General features: G+C 40.1%; 1 protein-coding gene across 14 annotated transcripts in view; it reads left to right on the forward strand.

Annotated features, from left to right (window-relative positions):
- The window catches only part of EVI5 (ecotropic viral integration site 5), a 232,808-nt gene that overhangs the window by 137,156 nt on the left and 75,566 nt on the right, over positions 1–20,086 (forward strand). For 12 of the 14 annotated variants that reach the window (XM_021090208.1, XM_021090210.1, XM_021090213.1 and 9 more), the window contains 3 exons: positions 15,386–15,520; positions 17,531–17,671; positions 19,371–19,529. In XM_021090208.1, coding sequence (XP_020945867.1) covers positions 15,386–15,520; positions 17,531–17,671; positions 19,371–19,529 — 435 coding nt within the window. The remainder of the gene's footprint in view (positions 1–15,385; positions 15,521–17,530; positions 17,672–19,370; positions 19,530–20,086) is intronic. The other 2 variants (XM_021090214.1, XM_021090209.1) reach the window with 1 other exon arrangement.

A 20,086-nucleotide genomic window follows, 5' to 3' on the forward strand; every position in this document is an offset into this window, starting at 1 on the left:
CTAAATAAAAATGCTGCTCAAATTTTGCCTCTAATTGTCTAAAGAAAAAGAGACTACGGAAGTGAAGGCCCATGGCCCCTGGAAACGACACGTTTCCTTTGAGTAATCGTGGGAGAAGGTGGAAGTGAGGGAGACTGCGTAACGTCCCAGGGCTGGGACCCGTGGGTTGGGGTCAGGGATGGACCGGAAGCCAGGGGGCCAGCTTGTGTGAAGAGCCTGAGAGGGTTGGAGCCCCCTCAGAGCTGGGGCGGGGGGCACCGCGACTGCAGGGAAGCTGCGGTGCGGGTGGAGCGGCGCCGACAGGCTCGGCAGCTGGAGAAGGGACCTAGAGCTGGCTGTCGGATGCTCGGCCTGTGGGCTGGATAGCCCGAAGGCAAGGGGTCTAAGACATAGAAGAGCCACGAATAGGGATCGTCGGGGGTATCCTGGACTAGCGAGCGCGCACTTGGGCAGGTGTTGCGTACGAGGGCTGTTACCCACAGCGGCGACTTCCGCGACTTGGGAAGACGGGGTGTGTGGCTGGGCCACCTCCACTAACACTGCCAGAATAGCCCAGACGTGGCTTATGTTGTGTTTTTTATGTTCCTCTACCCAGGAATACGGTTGTTTCCAGAATCTCGGTAAACCTGAGGTGGTCTCACTTTTAAAGGCTCGGAGTGACAGAGGCCAAGTAAACTATCACCTGGATATTGGAAATGTAGATAACATGGTCGCTAATGAGGCTGACTCTCCTACGGTGAATTTTCAGGAGTGAAGGATCAGAGGGGTCTGCAATATACTAAATTACAATTAGGAAAAAAATGTAAAAGGATAAATGAGATACTGTGCAAACACGAAGCTAGAGATACAGATAAACAGACTTCAGAACACAGACTAGTTCTTAGAATAAAGAAGCACATTCACCAAGAAGACGTAACAGTCTCCTTTAGGGTTGTAAGTATGTAGGGCTCTATGTCTCCAAACGTGTGTGCTTGTAATGACAGGGGAGCATGAAGCTGAACTGCTAGAACCGAAGAGTGAAGTGGACAAGTCCACAGTAACCGCTGGAGTCTTTAAATACTCCTGGCTCAGTAATTGGTGAAACAAGCAGGTGGAAAAACATTATGGCTACAGAGGACCAACCAACTTGACCTGGTTAGCATTTGTGGAACGTTTTACCTAATAACAGCAGAATATATATTATTTTTGAGTGTGCCCAGGAAACATTTACAAAGATAGAATATATTCTGGGCCATAAAATAAATTTTAACAGGTTTCAGGGAGTTCCCGTTGTGGCACAGTGGTTAACGAATCCGACTAGGAACCATGAGGTTGCGAGTTCGATCCCTGCCTTTGCTCAGTGGGTTAACAATCCGGCGTTGCCGTGAGCTGTGGTGAAGGTTGCAGACGCGGCTCAGATCCTGCATTGCTGTGGCTCTGGCATAGGCCAGTGGCTATAGCTCCGATTAGACGCCTAGCCTGGGAACCTCCATATGCTGAGGAAGCAGCCCTAGAAAAGACAAAAAAAATAAATAAATTTTAACAGGTTTAAAGTAATTGAAATCATATGAAATATCTTCTCCAACTGTAACAGCATTCAGTGAGAAATTAGTGATAGATATCTGGGAGTTCCTATTGTGGCACAGCGGAAATGAATTCAACTAGTAAACCATGAGGTTGCAGGTTCAGTCCCTGGCCTTGCTCAGTGGATTAAGGATCCAGCTTTGCCATGAGCTGTGGTGTAGGTCACAGACTCAGCTCAGATCTTGCGTTGCTGTGGCTGTGGCGTAGGCCAGCAGCTGTAGCTCCAATTCAACCCCTAGCCTGCAAACTTCCATATGCTGCAGGCGCGGCCCTAAAAAGTAAAAATAGATAGGTAGGTAGGTATCTGGAAAACACCCCAAATATTTGGAAATTAACATGTTTTTACCCTTGTGTCAGAGAGATTCTCAAAAGAAACTAGAGTGTATTTTGATCAACACAACATTATCAAAATTTGTGGCATCCACCTAAAGCAGTCATAGTGGAAAATTTATAGCATTGAATGCTTATATTAGGAAAGGAAATAAGTCTCCAACTAACAATCTAAACTTCTTCCTTAAGAAGCTAGATATTAAGAGCAAATTCAACCTAAAGCAGGTAGTAGGAACAAGTCATAGAGTAGAAATCAAGGAAATTGAAAACAGTACAAATCAGAAGTAGAGAAAATCCATGAAAGCAAATGCTGGTTCTTTGAAATCATCCATAAAGTTAATACAGTTGCCTAGATTAAAGAGAGAAAAAACAGCAGCCAGCGTCGGGGAGGGCATTGATATTTTGCCGGTGTAACGGAGTTGTCTTGTCTCATATCCTGGATGAGCCTGAGTCCATCCTATGGGGTCATATTTCCTGTAAACTAGATTTAGTTAAACAGGTTTAATACTCAGATGATAGATGATGTCGTGAACTTTGCTTTAAATCAGAGGTCACACGCTCTAAGTTTCTGCTACTGGTGACGTGAGTTTGAGTACCAGGCTAAGTGTGGTTACCACACACCCTCTTCCTTTGAAAGGTAGGATGTTTTTCTTTGCAGTACTTAAGTAATGATTAACTACTCTGGTACCAAATAAATATCTTGTCCACTGTTCGTTCACCTTTTACCTAATGGTTTTGTCATCCTCTGATTGGATTTCCATAACTTGGCGAGTGTCATATTTTCTCATTTTTTCCCATACTCTTTGTAAGAGGCTTTTTTTTTTTCTCTTTAATCTCTTTCAACTCACTATGGATATCACTGTAGATTCATGAGCTTTTGTTTTGGTATTTCATATCATTTTAATGGTTTTAATGCTGTTGGTACAATGCTATATATGAAGCTTTTGAGGCAGCGGTTTTTAAAAGTTAAATTTTATGTTCATAAATTTTGAATATCAATATTCTTTAAAAAGCATCTCTCCAGTACACAATTATTGAGCAATTGTCTTTAACAGATCATTGATTTTATTTTCTGCTGGCCCTTGATAGTTTCAACCTGATATTGTCAAGGTTTCAAAAATGATTGTTAATTTATTATTTTTTAAATTGAAGTAAAGTTGATTAATAATATATTAATTTAAGGTATATAGCATAGTGATTCAATATTTTTCTAGATTATATCATTTAAACTTATTACAAGGCAATGGCTATATTTCCCTGTGCTGTGCAATATAGTGTGTTAATTTGTTATTGAATTTGTATTTACTAAATACAAATTAATATTTACTTATGTTTAGTAATTTTAAATTAAGTGATATGGAGCTAAGCCTAAAATAAAGCCAGAGATTAAACTATCCCTTTAAGTGTTTGTTGTACATGTCCCATGTCAGTTTTTCTAGGAAGCCCGTAGGGTGGAAATGATCCAGTGATATTTCCTGTTGCCTGTGTAACTCTGTCCCTTTTGAGTGTGGTGGGGCACAAGTGTGTTTATGTCGGATGATTTTTCCTGATGAGACCACCTGTCTCAGAGTCTTATTTGATGTACATAAAAGCTTTTGCCCTGTACATGGCAGCTTTTCATTCAGGTGTCCTGAATACCTAATTGTCGTCCGGCAGTTTACTGGCTGGGATCAACATATACAAGAAGGAATGTACCAGTTAAAGCCACTCAGTGCTGAAATGAGCCTTTCGAGGTTCTTGGGAACCTGTGTACTGGGAAGTACTTAACAGGAGGCTAGACGAGATTTCTTTTGATCTTCCTTCCTTTTCCTATAATTCTAGAATAAAATATAAAAAAATTAAGAACTAAGGATTTGATATAAAAAATAGAAACGAATCTTACTTAAACACATGAATAAACATTACTAAACAAAAGCTACCCATTAGTGCAAGTTTTGAAATCTTCTAGGTAATTTATTTTAGAAAACGTGTTTGTTGAGCAGCATTTAGGAATTGCCCACGCTGATTTTATCTGGTTGGTTTGTTTCTCTTTATGAAAATGGAAGTTAATGTTTAACATTTCTTCCTGCATTATAAACACTTTTTACCTCTACTTTGGTGATATTTCAAGAAAAAGCCATTTAATTGGTAATTATTGGTAAGTTTATGTAAGTCTTTGTAAAAATCCAAAATAGACTGGTTCTTTTACGCGTTGAGCTTGGTAAACTCTTAGGCTCTTGGTCAGTATGTCTGCGATCTGAGCAGAAGTTTCCTCCAAACTAATTTTGACTTTAAATGTTTTACATTCATATGTAATCATCTTTTCTCTTCAGCTTAAATAATAAATGAATGTTCACTTTGATGGAGATAACATTATCATCACAATATCTTGCAATTTGAGTGTATAAATAATCAGAGATAATCTTCCACCTTAAAGGTTGGATGTAATTTTTCAGATGCTGGGAATAAATCATTTAAAAATGATATACATCCAGGAGTTCCCATCGTGGCGCAGTGGTTAACGAATCCGACTAGGAACCATGAGGTTGTGGGTTCAGTCCCTGCCCTTGCTCAGTGGGTTAAGGATCTGGCGTTGCCGTGAGCTGTGGTGTAGGTTGCAGACGCGGCTCGCATCCCGCGTTGCTGTGGCTCTGGCGTAGGCCGGTGGCCACAGCTCCAATTCGACCCCTAGCCTGGGAACCTCCATATGCTGCGGGAGCGGCCCAAGAAATAGCAACAACAACAACAACAACAAAAAATAAAAAAAATAAATAAAAAAAAATAAAAATGATATACATCCATATTACTTGGGTTTTTTTAAAAAGACAACTTGGAGTGTGTGGTAGGGAGGATTATGAAAATCTTTAGGGGTCACATGCTGGGTAGGAGAACAAGATAAAACTCGTTATTTAGTTTTTTCTCCGCTGATGCTGTCTCGCATTGAATCATATTCTCGACTGCTTGCCTGTGTAATAGTAGCTTTCTCAGATGTTTTAGATGTGACAATAGAAATGTACTGTATTTCCACACTATTGTAAATTTTGTTTATTTTTGAAACAAATTTTGTAGGTTATTTTTGCAACATTCAAGTCCCACTCCCAGTGTTTACCTCATGGTATATATGGCTTATGATAGAGGAGGCTTTCACTGTTATTTTTTTAAACCAGGAGCTGACTGGCTAATTCATTTAGCAAATGTTTTCACTTACTATGAAAAGTACAGTTTAGTCCTGGCAATATAGTGGTGAATCAAGCTACTCTTGGCATTGATTGTACAGAATTTATAGAGATAGATATTATGAAAATTAATTCCACAGTTAATTATTTAATTAGAGTTGTGATAACTACTACAGAAGAAAACAGGGTTCCATGAAGTGCGCGGGGTCCTGAAAAGGACATAATAATGATCAGGTCTTGAAGAAATAAAAGAAACATCTCTAAATACAAACGTTTGCTTTTCACTCTGTCCCTCATATTCTTCACACATTGAAGGTGAGAATTCTTTTTTTGTTTGTTTTATTTAAGACATAAGCAAAAAGATTACTAAGGATGTTCTGACTTTTCTTTACCTTCGTAACTTTTATAAAACCAGAAAAGCACATGGGATTAAAAAGTAGGTTGGTTAGAGATTCTGCCTACTGAAAAAAATAAATAAATTATCAGTTTTGTTGGAATGGGTTTGCCAGTATCGCAGAAACAATACGAGATTCATTTACAAAAGTAAACTTGATGGAGTTCCCTGGTGGCCTAGCAGTTAAGGACTTTTCATTATCACTGCTGAAGCTTAGATTAATGCTATGGCTCAGGTTCGATCCCTGGCCCAGGAACTTCTGTATGCTGTGGTGTGGCCAAAAAAAAAGAAAAAAGAAAAAGGTCAACTTGATGTAAGTGTAGGGAAGTCGTTCATTATTTACAGACCTTTAAACAACTGACCCCTTGCCAACTTACTGGCCATCATAATTGTGGCTGCTGTCATTTGATACAGCAAACTGTTTTTCACAGTTTACTAATTTGAATATGAAATATGTTCTTGGGAATTTATTAGAAGAATATTTTGTGAGATGTTTAGTTATTTTTAAGGTGCTTAGATTTTTAATATTATACCAGTATTCTTAGAATAGTACATAGTAAAATAAATATATAAGATATGTTGGGCTCTTAAGAATATTATTTCAACCCTCATATGACTTAAAGGTTAAGAATCTGGGCTCTAATTCCTCTTCCCAGTTAACGGAATTGCCCATCTCTGTTTGCCTCGCTGAGTCTTTAGTTTACTTATTAGTAAAGTGGAGGTTGTGGTGAAGGTTAAATGAGAATACAGAGCACTCAGCATGTGCCTGGCACATAGTGAGCATGCAGTAGATGTTAGGTGCTATCATCGTCGTTGTTATTATAAACTTTAAAACCTGTTTTATAGTGAGTGGCACAGGAATAGAACATCTTAAAATGAAACAGCTGCATCAGAAATGGTCAAGGCTTGGGCACCATATGATATCTTTTTTAAACCTCATGTTGAGCTTCTCTGGGCTTTGATGATTTGTTTCTTCCTCTCAAAAATTTATCATTCTTTTACTGACCTCAAGTCAGCCTCATAAAATCCCAATATTTGTTTTGGTTAGTTTTTGACGCAGTGTTGTTGGTTTCAAAATTTTGATCATTTTTGATTTTTGTTTTCTTCTGTCTATTGGATCTGGGAAAACTGTATAATGAGGTGGACCAGCCATGATAAAAATTTTCAAAAATAGACATGGTATTAGGAATTTTTGTTCCCCAGTGTTCACCTGTTTCATAGCTACTGTCTTCCACGGTACTTCCTCCTGGTAAGCAGCTGGAAATGCCCAGTGCCCACATGTTCTGGGATGTTTTTCAGGCTGTGTGTACCAACTGCCTTTCCTGACATCTCTTATTCCATTGTGACCTCATTGAGTTAAAAGATTTAATAAAAACAAAAACAAACCTGTTGTTTTATAAATAACACTTTTTTCCCTGTGTAAAAATTTTCACATTAAACTACCTGTTTCAAATTAAACAGGAAGTTTATAGTGCATGGCAGCATCTTCTAACATTGGCACTTTGATACTAATTGTGCCACTCCCTGGTTACGTGTCCTTGGACAAGTTACTTCCGAATATACTACAGACTTCTTGTCCTGTATAAGAAGGTTGTTGAGACTTTAGTGAGTTGATACTCTTGAATAATGCCTGACATATAATGAGTGCTCAATAAGTGGTAGCTACTCTTAAGGTTAGTATTGACATTATTTCATTATCACAGTTCTACCAGCTTGCTTGGCAAATGGCATAAACTGCTAGTAATAAAACCCAAAACTTAAAAGATCTAAAACTGACAGGGTAAAATTTTTAATAAGCCAAACCTTGCCAAATATCAGAAGTATATCACTTTCCTGATCAAATTGAGATCTGTAAAATTTTGAACAGGGAGAATTGAAAATACTAGAAATAATACCCAATAAAAGAATTCAATTGCAGAAGCTCTAATGAGTCAATTGAAAGGAACCCAAAACCAAACAAAAACATTAAACCCCTACTCAATAAACTTAATCGTATTTATAAAATTTGCCCTGTGTTAGGGTTCTCCAGAGTAACAGAACCAATATGGGACACACACACAGATGTGTTGAAGTTGGCTCACGCCATTAAGAAGGCTGAGAAACCCCGTTCCACAAGCTGGATACCTAGGAAAGCCAATGATGTAATTCCAGTCGAAATCCAAAGGCCTGAGAACCACAGAAGCTGCAGGGGTAAATTCCAGTCCAAGAGCAGAGACTGATGTCCTGGCTCAAGCGCGCGGGCAGGAGCAGAGCGAATCCTCCTTGCTCCGCGTGTTCTCTTCGAGACCTGAGCAGGTTGTATGATGCCCACTCACGCTGCGAGTGATCTGGAAACACCTTCACAGGTAGACCCAGAAGTGATGTTTAATCTGGGCATCCCATGGCCTAGTCAAGTTGACCTAAAAAGTAACTCTCACAGGTCTACCCCTTGTCAACTTGGCACCCATGTGCGTCTCCTTAAACCATCCTTAATCTCCAGGTAAAGAAAGAAGGGCAGAATTCTGCCTAACCCGTACCGTGAACCTCAGTGCACCCAAAATGAACCGACCCTTTCCCAGAAGAGGAGGTAAAGTCCTCGAGTGATACTTTCTCTTTTTGATATCCTACTGTTTAAATACTATAATGTAAAATTAACAGTGCTTAGACACTGTAATATAAAGTCAGTGTGTCTTGTATGGCATGATAAGGGAATAAGAAAGGAAACAGATGCAAACAATCATAATAAAATTAGGAGGAAATACTCATGACAGATACATGCCTCATTTCTGTTACTGATCACGTGGTTGTGGTTAGTATTTGTAACTAAACTGCTCCTACTACCCACTCTGTTCCTTTGCCTTCAATAGTCACCTCAGCTGGTCGTGGTTTTTTGCCTGGTGGGTTGACCCAAACCTTCATTCCTCAAGGATCCGGGCCATTAGTAATCCCTCCTGGATTGGACTGTCGTGGTTTTTCACTGAGCTTAATCACAGGGCATGACGATGCTAAGAGACACCACGCTGTGTACCACACACATTCCTCCTGACCTCTGTCGGGAGCCGCCGTCCACTTTCCCCTTGGTAGTCAGAACCCATCACCCTGACCTGCCCGCGGTTCCCTTTTCTGCCTATTGATTCAGAGGCATGAGGACCCAAGGGGGTTGGGTGGGTCTTGACCTCCAGTTTAGGGTCTCCTCGTGGAACTAAGACCGCTAAACTGGCAGAGCATTCAAAGCATACATTTTGCTGGTGAGTCTGTAGCAATAATAGTGTCACCCCTATTTCCACCCCTTGAGTCCCACACTTATGAATTATGAGAGAAATGGCACCTTATATTGGACACTGAGTTCTCAAACGGCCATTCTACCCTTTTGGCGAGACAGCTGCTTGATACTAGGGACCCTGGTGAGACTGGCCAGTTCCTTGAGCACGGCCCGTTGCGGTACTGCTCTTGCTCTGAGGCGCATTCCTTGATCAGAAGCAGTGTTGTGAAGAATACTACTGGGTGGATGAGGCATCCTTTAAGTGCGTGGATGAGAGTTTTGGCAGAAGCACTGCATGCTGGGCAGACACATTCATATCTAGCATAAGTGTCTGTTCCAGTAAGAATGTGAAAGTGGTCCAGAGTGATCAGCCTGCCACCAGGTAGTTGGCTGCTCACCCAGGGAATGGTGTCGTGTCAGGGACACAGCCTTGGTCTCTGCAGATGGGACACCCAGCAGTGGTGATAGCCACACTCGCCGTGGCGAATGCAAGTCTGTGTTGGGTTGTACAGTCTTCACCCTACTAAGGCTGCTCTCTTCACTAACCTGTCGGCTTTCCGAGGAAAGAGGCCGGCTGGTGTGCACAGGATGGGCCATCCTATCCGGTGGATTTTTCAGATCCTCTGCTGAGGTCCCCCTTTGGTGAGCATTCGCATGGGGCGCAAATGTCCTCACGCTTTAAGGCTTTTCAGGGAGGTCTGTCTACATATATCGTCCACAGATTTTTCTGTCACTAGTTTTCCCTTCTGTCACATTTACCGAGACAAGTCCAACATTTCCAGTTTGCTCACTGCGGGCTCCCTTTTGGGTCATGTTTCAACCAACCAAACAAATGTTAGAGCTTTTCTAAGTCCCAAGTCATAGCATTAAATGCAGAATCTCCATTTGGTGCCCATTTCATTGCTCAGAATTGATTCCCAATAAAAATGCTTTTTGTTCTATAATGCATATGAATGTAATTGAATAGGGCTAATTGCTATATACAAAAATTGATACTGGAGTGAAATTGTCCTATTGGAGTTAGATTCATTCTGCATACTTTATTAAAGTGTATCAATGCTTGCATAATTTTCATTAACATGGTTGTATCAATAAGCATGGGATTAAAACGTCCTCAGACTGGAAATATTCGGGTCAGAAAATACCTGGTCCAGGGAGTGGAATTGTAAAAATGCCTTCTACTACAATTTCGTATGAGATGTAGCATAAAATAGAGGTATACCTCAGAGAGTTTGTGGGTTTGGTTCCAGACCACTGTAGTAAAGCAAATCTCACAATAAAGTGAGTCACACAAATTTTTTGGCTTAGTGCATACAAAATTTATGTTTACACTGTATTATTATAGCCTATTAAGTGTGCAGTAGCGCTGTGTCTGAGAAAAACAATGTATATACCTTAATTTTAAAATATCTGTTGCAGAGTTCCCATTGTGGTTCAGTGGTAATGAACCCAGCTAGTATCCATGAGGATGCGGGTTCAATCCCTGGCCTTGCTTAGTGGGTTAAAGGATCTAGCATTGCCGTGAGCTGCAGTGTAGGTCACAGATGCGGCTCAGATCTGGTATTGCTGTGGCTGTGGCATAGGCCGGCAGCTGTGACTCCAATTCGAACCCCAGCCTGGAAACTTCCACATGCCGCAGGTGTGGTCCTAAAAAGAAAATAAAAAATTGTTGCTAAAAAGTTGTAACCATCATCTGAGCCTTCGAGCAAGTCATGATCTTTGCTGGCAGAAGGTCTTGCCTCAATGTTGTTGGCTGCTGACTAATCAGGATGGTGGTTGCTGAAGGTTGGCAGTTTCTTTTCTCCTTTTTTTTTTTTTTTTTTTGGCTGCACCCGAGGCATGTGAAAGGTCCCAGGCCAGGGATGGAACCCGCACCACAGCAGCAACCCAAGCCACTGCAGTGACAACACCGGATCCTCAACCCACCATACCCCAAGAGAACTCCTCAGCAGTTTCTTTAAAGAAACAAAAATCAAAGCCAGCTTTGCCACCTCTGTTGGCTCTTCCATTCATGAACGATTTCTCCAGGGCATGCAATGCCATGTGATAACATTTTGCCCACGGTTGAACGTCTTCCATAATGGGCATCAGTACTCTCAAACCCTGCCTCTGCTTTGTCATCGAAGTGTGTGTCATCCTCTCAGTCCTTCAGGAATCTGCCCAGCATCTTCCCCGGGAGTAGATGCCATCTCAAGAAACCACGATCTTTGCTTATCCGTAAGAAGCAACTCCTCATGCAGGTTTTACCATAAAATGAATGCAGTTTGGTCCCATCTTTAGCTCCACCTCTAATTCCTGTTCTCTTGTTGTTTTCACCACATCTGTGGTTCCTTGTTCCATAGACGTCTTGAACCCCTCAAAGTCATTCTTGAGGGCTGAAATCATCCTCTTCCAAATTCCTGTAAATGTGGTATTTTAACCTTTCCCCATGACTCCTGAATGTTCTTAATGTCATCTAGAATGACGAATGCTTGCCAGAAGGTTTCTATTTACTTTTCCCAAATCCATCTGAGGCATCACTGTTTATGGCAGCTATAGCCTTATGAAATGTATTTCTTAAATAATAAGACTTAAAAGTTGAAATTACCGCTTGATACCTGAGCTGCAGAATGGATGTTGTGTTAGCAGACCTGAAAACAACAATCTCGTCCATCGCCGTCAGAGCTCTTGGGTGACCAGATGCATTGCCACTGAGCAGTAATATTTTGAATCTTTTTCTGAGCAGTAGGTCTCAACAGTGGTATTCAAATATTCAGTAAACCGTATTATAAACAGATGTGCTGTCATCCAAACTTCATTGTTGGAGTTCCCATCGTGGCTCAGTGATTAACGAATCCGACTAGGAGCCATGAGGTTGCGGATTTGATCCCTGGCCTCGCTCAGTGGGTTAAGGATCCGGCGTTGCCGTGAGCTGTGGTGTAGGTCGCAGACGAGGCTTGGATCGCATTGCTGTGGCTCTGGTGTAGGCCGGCGGCTACAGCTCCGATTAGACCCCTAGCCTGGGAACCTCTGTATGCCATGGGTGCGGCCCTAGAAAAGACAAAACAAAACAAAAAAAGACTTCATTGTTACCATTTATAGAGCACATGCAGAGCGGATTTAGCATCATTCTTAAGCGCCCTAAGATTTTCAGATGGGAAATGAGCATTGGCTTCAAGTCTCCAGTTGCTTTAGCCCCTAGTGAGAGAATCAGCCTTCAAGACTTCTCCTTTAGTTGTGAAAGTCCTGGATGGCCTCTTCTTCCACTACAAGGCTGTTTCATCTACATCAGAAATCTGTTGTTGACTAGCCACCTTCGTTCATTGTCTTAGCTGGATCTTCTGGATAATTTGCTGCACTTTCTACGCTAACACTTGCTGCTTCACTTTGCGTGTTTCTGTTACCGAGACGGCTTCTTTCCTTAGACCTCGTGCAGCAGCCTCTGCAAGCTTCACACTTTTCTTCTGCAGCTCCCTTGCCTCTCTGAGCCTTCGTGGAATTGTAGAGAGTTAGGCCTTTCGCTGCGTAAGGCTTTGGCTTAAAGGAAACTGGTGGTTGGTTTGATATTTTTTCCAGGCCACTAGTACTTTTCTTCATTATCAGCAATAAGTCTTTCACTTTCTTATTATTCCTGTGTTCACTGGAGTAGCATTTTTAATTTCCTTCAGGAACTTTTCGTTTGTATTCACAGCTTGGCTATTTGATGCAAGAGGTCTAGGTTTTGGCTTATCTGGGCTTTCAACATGCCTTCCTCAAAAGCTCAGCATCTAGCTTTTGATTTAAAATGAGCGACATGCAACTCTTACTTGAACCCATTGTAGAGGCCATTGTAGGTTATCAGTTTGCCTCGTTTCAATAGTGTTATATCTCAGGGAATGGGGAGGCCTGAGGAAGGGAAGAGAGCTTGGGAGGATGGCTGGTCAGGGGAGCTGTCAGAACACACAGCATTTGTCACTTAAGTTCACCACTTTAAAAGGGTGTGCTTCGTGGCACCCCAAAGCAATTGCAATAGTAGCACCAAAGATCACTGATCACAGATCATTATAACACGTATAACAATAATGGAAAGGTTTGGAATTCCCACCATGGTGCAGTGGGTTAAGAATCTGACTGCAGCGGCTCGGTGGCCGTGGAGGTGCAGGTTTGATCCTTGGCCCTACACAGGGGTTAAAGCGGCCAGCGTCTCTCTTATACTCCATCTTCCCCGTTTTATAGATACTTCCTTGGCGATCTCATCTATTGTCTATACAGAAAAAATCTGATACATAGTACCTGATAAGTGCCTTTATACAGACTATATTTGACAGTGGCTGAAATCACATAGGATGAACCTACAAAATAAGAAAATTAACAGAAAGATTGAGAGAAAACACACAATATTGAAACCCTGGGGCCTACTGACTGATGCCCGCACACACATACACACACAAGTGCATGTAGACGCACACACCAATAAGAAAGGAGTGGAACTGACAGAGGAGACAGGGAAGATAGGCGGGGGGATCATGAAAGAGCAACACCGCAGAATCTAAGGAGAAAATTTTAAATTCCATAGACTGTCTGATGAAGGTAAGAGCTGAATAACAGGGCTGTCCATTGAGTTTTCTATTGTTACTGTGTATTAATATTGTTAGTAATTAGAGCAGTTTCATTAAGGGGTGAGGACTAAAGCTAGCTTCCCGTGTGTTGAAGAATAAATGGAAAGTAGAAGAAGAGAAATAACATGTAAATTATAGAACTTATTCCTTGAACAACAGAGGATAATAAGGAGTTTTATAAATTTTGTGGATAAAAATTTATTCCCATTATTAGTACATTTTTTTTTTGTACTTAGATCAGTTGGTTTATACCAGATCAGCGGTTCCTTTTCATTTTGGCCCTTTTATATTTGATATATTCCTGAGGCTCTTCTGATGGAGTCTTGGCAAATAAGCCTGAACTACTGTTGTCAGAGCTTTAGATAAAAAGGGAAAAAATTCTAGTATAGCTTATTTTAAAAAATGCGGTCTAATTAAGAACTCATAGCACCTGCGTTTTGGATATAGTGGTTCCAAAATTGTGCCATTTCCTCACTTGGTAAGGTAAGTATTTGCTACAGGGATACACCGCCTGCAGGTGTACTCCTTGTATTGAAATACTGTTCTTACGGAGAAACGACATGTAGAGCACTGTGTTTAAAAGGCCCCGTTTGCTTAGTACGTGAAATGTGCATTTAAAAAATGTATTTTCGGGTAACTGGGGCGAGGGAGAACTGTATATTTTAATTAAATATTTAATAATTTTAAAATAGGGTTTTAATGTTACGTCTTTTTTGTTCCCGGTGTATTGAAGAGTAAAAGGAACCATTCTTTACTCATGCCAGTTCAGTGGGAGATTATTCTCTGTGAGTCTGTTCTGGAATTTTGAGTTACCACTATTCCTTTACTATATGAGTTAAATGTGAAGTGATGGTTTATTTTAGGAAGTCATTTATCACGGCGAATTAGGTATCTTTTTGTGTTTTGAACAGCTTTCTGTAGAAACTAGTTTGAAAAGGGATTTCTTAGTTGATATAAAGTAGAAATGGAAACGGAGAGGTTTCATGCTTCCATGGTTAATTTCTTTGCACAACATCTGTTTTTCCTTTGCTTCCAGCAGTCATTTTCATGTGTGTCTTAAAGACATCTACATTTCTAACAGCAAATACATTTTGGTTCAGTTAGGATTTACGATGGTTCATGTTATTACAGATGCCTTGTTTTTATTTGTTAGGTTAAAATAGGATTTTTAGTAAATGTGTATGTACTTGTCTTCTGTAGTCTGTAACAGTGCCATCCAATAGCAATATAATGTGAGCCACGTACACATTTTAAAGTGCCGTACTAAAAGGAGTAACTAGAAGTTCCTGTTGTGGCTCAGCAGTAGCAAATCCAGCTAGTATCCAGGAGATTACAGGTTTGATCCCTGGCCTCACTCAAGGGTTTGGTGTTGCCGTGAGCTGTGATGTAGGGTCACAGATGCGGTTTGGATCCAGAGTTGCTGTGGCTGTGGCATAGGCTCACAGCCATGGCTCTGATTTGACCCCATAGCCTGGGAACTTCCATATGCTGCAGGGGAGGCCTTAAAAACAAAAAATAAATAAAAATTTTTAAAAAAGAATAGTGATTAATGAAATTAATAATTAATAAAATAATTGAAATTAATATTTTGTCTAACTCAATGCATTCAAAATATTACTTCAACATATAATCAACATAAAAATTAATGAGATATTTTACCTTTTATTTCATATAAAGCCTTCAAAATCCAGTTGGTAATTTACTCTTGAAACCTTTCGTAATTCGAACTAGCCACGTTTTGAGTGCTTGGTAACCCTGTGTGGCTGGTGGTTATACTGTTGTACAATGCAGGTCTTTAGAGTCGAAACAAATTCTTAATATCTAATCTAGATGGATGGGCAGATAAAAGATGATTTTTTATGAGTTGGATTCAATTAGTGTAGTAACTGATTATAAACATGCAGTAATACGATCATCTTTATAGCTATCTTTCTATAGATATAAAAACCTGGAATTTTTTATTCATTGGAAAGTAAATTAGGGGAAATATGCCGGAAATATTAGATAGATGGAACTTTTATGGCCTGGTTGCCCTCAATAGTTGTACTGTATAATTGCACTTATTTTTATTGTGAATACATGTCCATACTTCTGTGAAGTTTCAATGTATGTCTGTAACTTGTAGCATAAATGCAGTTCCAACTACAATGAAGATTTTGTGCTACAGCTAGAGAAGGAATTGGTCCAAGCCCGTCTGAGTGAAGCCGAGTCTCAGTGTGCACTAAAGGAAATGCAGGATAAAGTTCTGGATATAGAAAAGGTGAGAACAGCGTTAATTTTGTCATTCCCAAATTAGAAGGGACGTGTGATGGACATTCGTTAAATCCTTATTGAGCAGTGAAATTTGACTTGGTCTCTCTGCGCATTAGAAACCTTACATGTTAGTTCCTGAGAGGAAAGGGAAAAAATACACGATTCCCATTCATTCTTTGTTGTTGCCGTACTACTCAAAGTCTCATGTTTAGGGTAAAAATGGAGATTAGAACCCTTTTAGAGGGGAAACAACCAGCATAACTTTTATAAGGTTAGTATTTAACTGCCGAAGAAGAGAACTTAGGGCATGTCTCAAATACTGTCATAGCGCTGCAAGAGGTGTAGGAATCGACTGACGTAAGCAGTTCCGGGAAAACCTCATCTGAGCGTAACCGGTACAGCTTTCCAGGCTGCAAGAAGCCACCTCAGAACACACAGGAAGGTTTTAGCCGGAGATGTATTTTAACTTACCTCTTGTCAAGGTTACTGAGGAAATTGAAGGACTAGATAAGTCGTGGAAATAGAAAGGCCCTTCGATTTCTTAGAACCCTCAGACTTGAGAGTCTGTGTTCTAGATCACATGCTCCAGATCTGTTTTCTCATCTGTAAAATCTTAGAGGGTTTGAGCTCTCTGTTGCATTTGTTTCTTTCACCCTCAGGAGTGGAGTATCTAGTCGTAGCATCAAAAATTTATAAATAGCGGACAGGAAAGTCCTCGAGTTGTTCTTAACTGTTGCTTAATGAAATAGAGTAGGTTGGAACTACCATCAGTAGTGGAATAATTTTGCTAGAAGTCTATTTGCTGTTTGTATATTATTTTTAGAAAATTTAGTCTCCTATTTGTTAAGGAAAAAAGCCAGCAAAAATGCTGTAAAATAAAATATGTCTAGGGAGTTCCCATCGTGGCTCAGTGGGTAACGAATCTGACTAGGAACCATGAAGTTGCGGGTTTGATCCCTGGCCTCGCTCAGTGGGTTAAGGATCCAGTGTTGTCCTGAGCTGTCGTCTAGGTCGCAGACGCGGCTTGGATCCTGTGTTGCTGTGGCTGTGGTATAGGCCAGCGGCTACAGCTCTAATTAGACCCCTAGCCTGGGAATCTCCATATGCCACGGGTGTGGCCCTAAAAAGAGAAAAAGAAAAAAAAAAAAAAAAAAAAAAGATTTCTTAAGTAGCCTTGTAGGTATTCATCTTATAGGGTAAAAAGGAAATTGGAAGGTTTTATGTTTCCTATGGTTAATTTCTTCATGCAAGGTATTTTTTTAATATATATGCAGTAAGTTTCTGGTTTTCAACTAGGAAAATATTTAAAGTCCATCATAAAAAAATGTGTAGTTGGAAAGAATAATTTTATTCCATCTTCTTTGTGGGCTAAAATATTCATGAAATATTTCAGAAATAGAAAATTTCATAGACTCAGGACTTTGATATGTCATCAAGGAAATTAAAAGCTTATAAGCACACGAAAACTTGCTCATAACAGCATTATTCATAGTGACCCCAAAGTGGAAACAACTCACATTTCCATCAACTGAAGAACATATAAAATATCCAATGGATATTATGTGACAGTAAAAAAACGAACCTGAAACACTTGCCAAGTGAAAAAACCCAGTCCTAAAAGGCCGCATACTGTATGATTCCATTTATGTGAAGCGTTCAGAGTAGGCAAGTCCTCAGAGACAGTAGATTAGTGGTTGCCGGGGGCCCGGGGCTGAGGGTGGAGGAAATGTGGAGTGACTGCTAATGGATGTAGGAGTTCTTTCTGCTGTGATTAAAATGTTCTGAAATTAGTTTGTGGTGACGGTTGCACACTCTTGTGAATACTTTCAAAACCACTGACTAGTTTCATGAAAAGGATAAGTGGTTTGTGAATTACACCTCAAAAAATTATATAAAATTAAGTACAATTAAATATGGAACATAATAGCACTTATTCTTCTGCTATATTTTATTACTGTATATGCTATATCTTTAAATTAAAAAAAAAAATCCCCGATTGAATTTTCTCTCGCTTTAGAGAAACAACTCCTTTCCTGATGAGAATAACATTGCAAGACTTCAGGAAGAACTCATTGCTGTGAAACTAAGAGAAGCAGAAGCCATTATGGGTTTGAAAGAACTTAGACAACAAGTCAAGGATCTAGAGGAACACTGGCAGGTATGTCAGTATATTTTGTGTGCTTTTTAAAAAGAAGGTAAAACCTGAATACTCATTTTTTTCCAAATTTGAAGTAGTCAACAAGCAACTCACAGAATTGGGTTTAAAGTGAGAAAGACCCTGTTTAATGTATAAAAACTGCGAGCATTTATAAATTGAAAGTAACTTTAAGCGGTTTTTCTGTTTTTTATTCTTGTAATTAAATAACAGATCAAATAGAGATCAAATTCTATTTTTGTTGTGTTGTTATGCCATTGTGACTTGTGTAAGTTTTTCTAAAGAACTATAAGAAAATATTCCTTTATATAATTCATATTTCTTCTGTTGATATTAAATTCATTGGTCAGTGTGAAACATCAGAAGGGTGACATCCATATAAATTTGTAACTTCTTTTGAAAATTGATTTTCTCACAAAATAAAAAGACTTAGTTGTATGCCTACAGATTTGTTCACAAATGAAGAAAACTCTTGATAAGCAGCAAAAATCCAGAATCTATACAACAGAAGGGACAGAGGAAAGGAAAAAAAACCCCACACATCATATCATTTCAGAATAGTGATCTAGGTATGAGTTTAGGGAGGGAGAGGCATCTAATGAAGACTGAAGCTAGTCCCTAACATTGCCATGGCTTTTTTTTTTTTTAAAGAATTATGGAGCAATAAACTAGAAATTAAAAACAAATGAGGAGTTCCCGTCGTGGCGCAGTGGTTAACGAATCCGACTAGGAACCATGAGGTTGCGGGTTCGGTCCCTGCCCTTGCTCAGTGGGTTAACGATCCGGCGTTGCCGTGAGCTGTGGTGTAGGTTGCAGACGCGGCTCGCGGCTCGGATCCCGCGTTGCTGTGGCTTTGGCGTAGGCCGGTGGCTACAGCTCCGATTCAACCCCTAGCCTGGGAACCTCCATATGCCGCAGGAGCGGCCCAAGAAATAGCAACAACAACAACAAAAGACAAAAAAAAAAAAAGACGAAAGACAAAAAAAAAAAAAAAAAAAAATGAAACAAAACTGTCCCCCATCACAGATATTTTGAGGACACTACTTTTAACTTCTAATATTGTTTGCTTAATTCATAAATGGTCCCTTTTTCCCCTTTTCTTGGGATTTCATTAAAAATAACATGAAAATCTCTCATTAAAAAATTTAGGGGAGTTCCCGTCATGGCTCAGTGGTTAACGAATCTGACTAGGAACCATGAGGTTTCAGGTTCGATCCCTGGCCTTGCTCAGTGGGTTAAGGATCTGGCATTGCCATGAGCTGTGGTGTAGGTCACAGACGTGGCTCGGATCTGGTGTTGCTGTGGCTCTGGCGTAGGCTGGTGGCTACAGCTCCAATTAGACCCCTAACCTGGGAACCTCCATATGCCGTGGGTGCAGCCCTAGAAAAGAAAAAAAGAAAAATTTAGGGTGAAAATTGTATTTTTTATAATAACTCACCATGTAAAGAAAAAGTGAACTATATCTGAGTTTATATTCCAAGTCTGCCACTTATTGACTGTGTCACCTTTCTGAAGCTACTTGATCACAATATCCATCTTCTTACCCGTATAATGAAAGTAATAGTTTAAGATTTCCTGGGGAGTAAATACAGTGATGCATTCAAAGTGCCTAATATAGCACTGGGCCTGAAATAAGTGCTCAGTTAAGTTGATTCTTAATACTGGGAATCGTCTTTTCAATAGAATTATTCTTGTATTCCAGCGCCACTTAGCTCGTACTACTGGGAGATGGAAAGACCCACCTAAGAAGAACACTGTGAATGAGTTACAGGATGAACTGATGACCATTCGACTTAGAGAAGCTGAAACACAGGCAGAAATAAGAGAAATAAAACAAAGGATGATGGAAATGGAAACACAGGTATCATGAGAAAGCCCAGTAGCTTTAAAAAATTATTGTCAGCCCATCAAAAATTTATGAATGTACAGATTGTATCATTAGACTAGAGCTCAAAGACAGACATATGAAACTGTCTAGACTAGTTTTCTAGCCCAAATAAAGAGGGCTCAAACTTAGATTCGTTGATATAAATCTCTAAGAAGAGATTTAATGTCTTCTTTGACTCATTCAACAAAGTTTAAGCAAGTCATAGACCTCTCTCTGACTTTGTTTCCTTGTTGCATGACCTGAAAGCAAGAGTTTTCATGTTTCCTTGTTGCATGACCTGAAAGCAAGAGTTTTCATGTTTCCTTGTTGCATGACCTGAAAGCAAGAGTTTTCTTGTAGAGCCAGAGTTCTCACCTCAGCACCACTAACACTGAGGACCAGAAAATTCTTTGTTCTGGGGAGTGGCCTGTGCAGTGTGTTTAGCAGCATCCCTGGCCTCTGCCTGCTGCCACGTCCTTGTCCCCGCTCTGCTCAGTAGCGCCACACCCCTGTCACACTGGGATGACCAAAAGTGTCTTTGCACATTGCCA

This window comes from Sus scrofa, chromosome 4 (assembly GCF_000003025.6).
Source record: "Sus scrofa isolate TJ Tabasco breed Duroc chromosome 4, Sscrofa11.1, whole genome shotgun sequence".
Classification (NCBI taxonomy): domain Eukaryota; kingdom Metazoa; phylum Chordata; class Mammalia; order Artiodactyla; family Suidae; genus Sus; species Sus scrofa.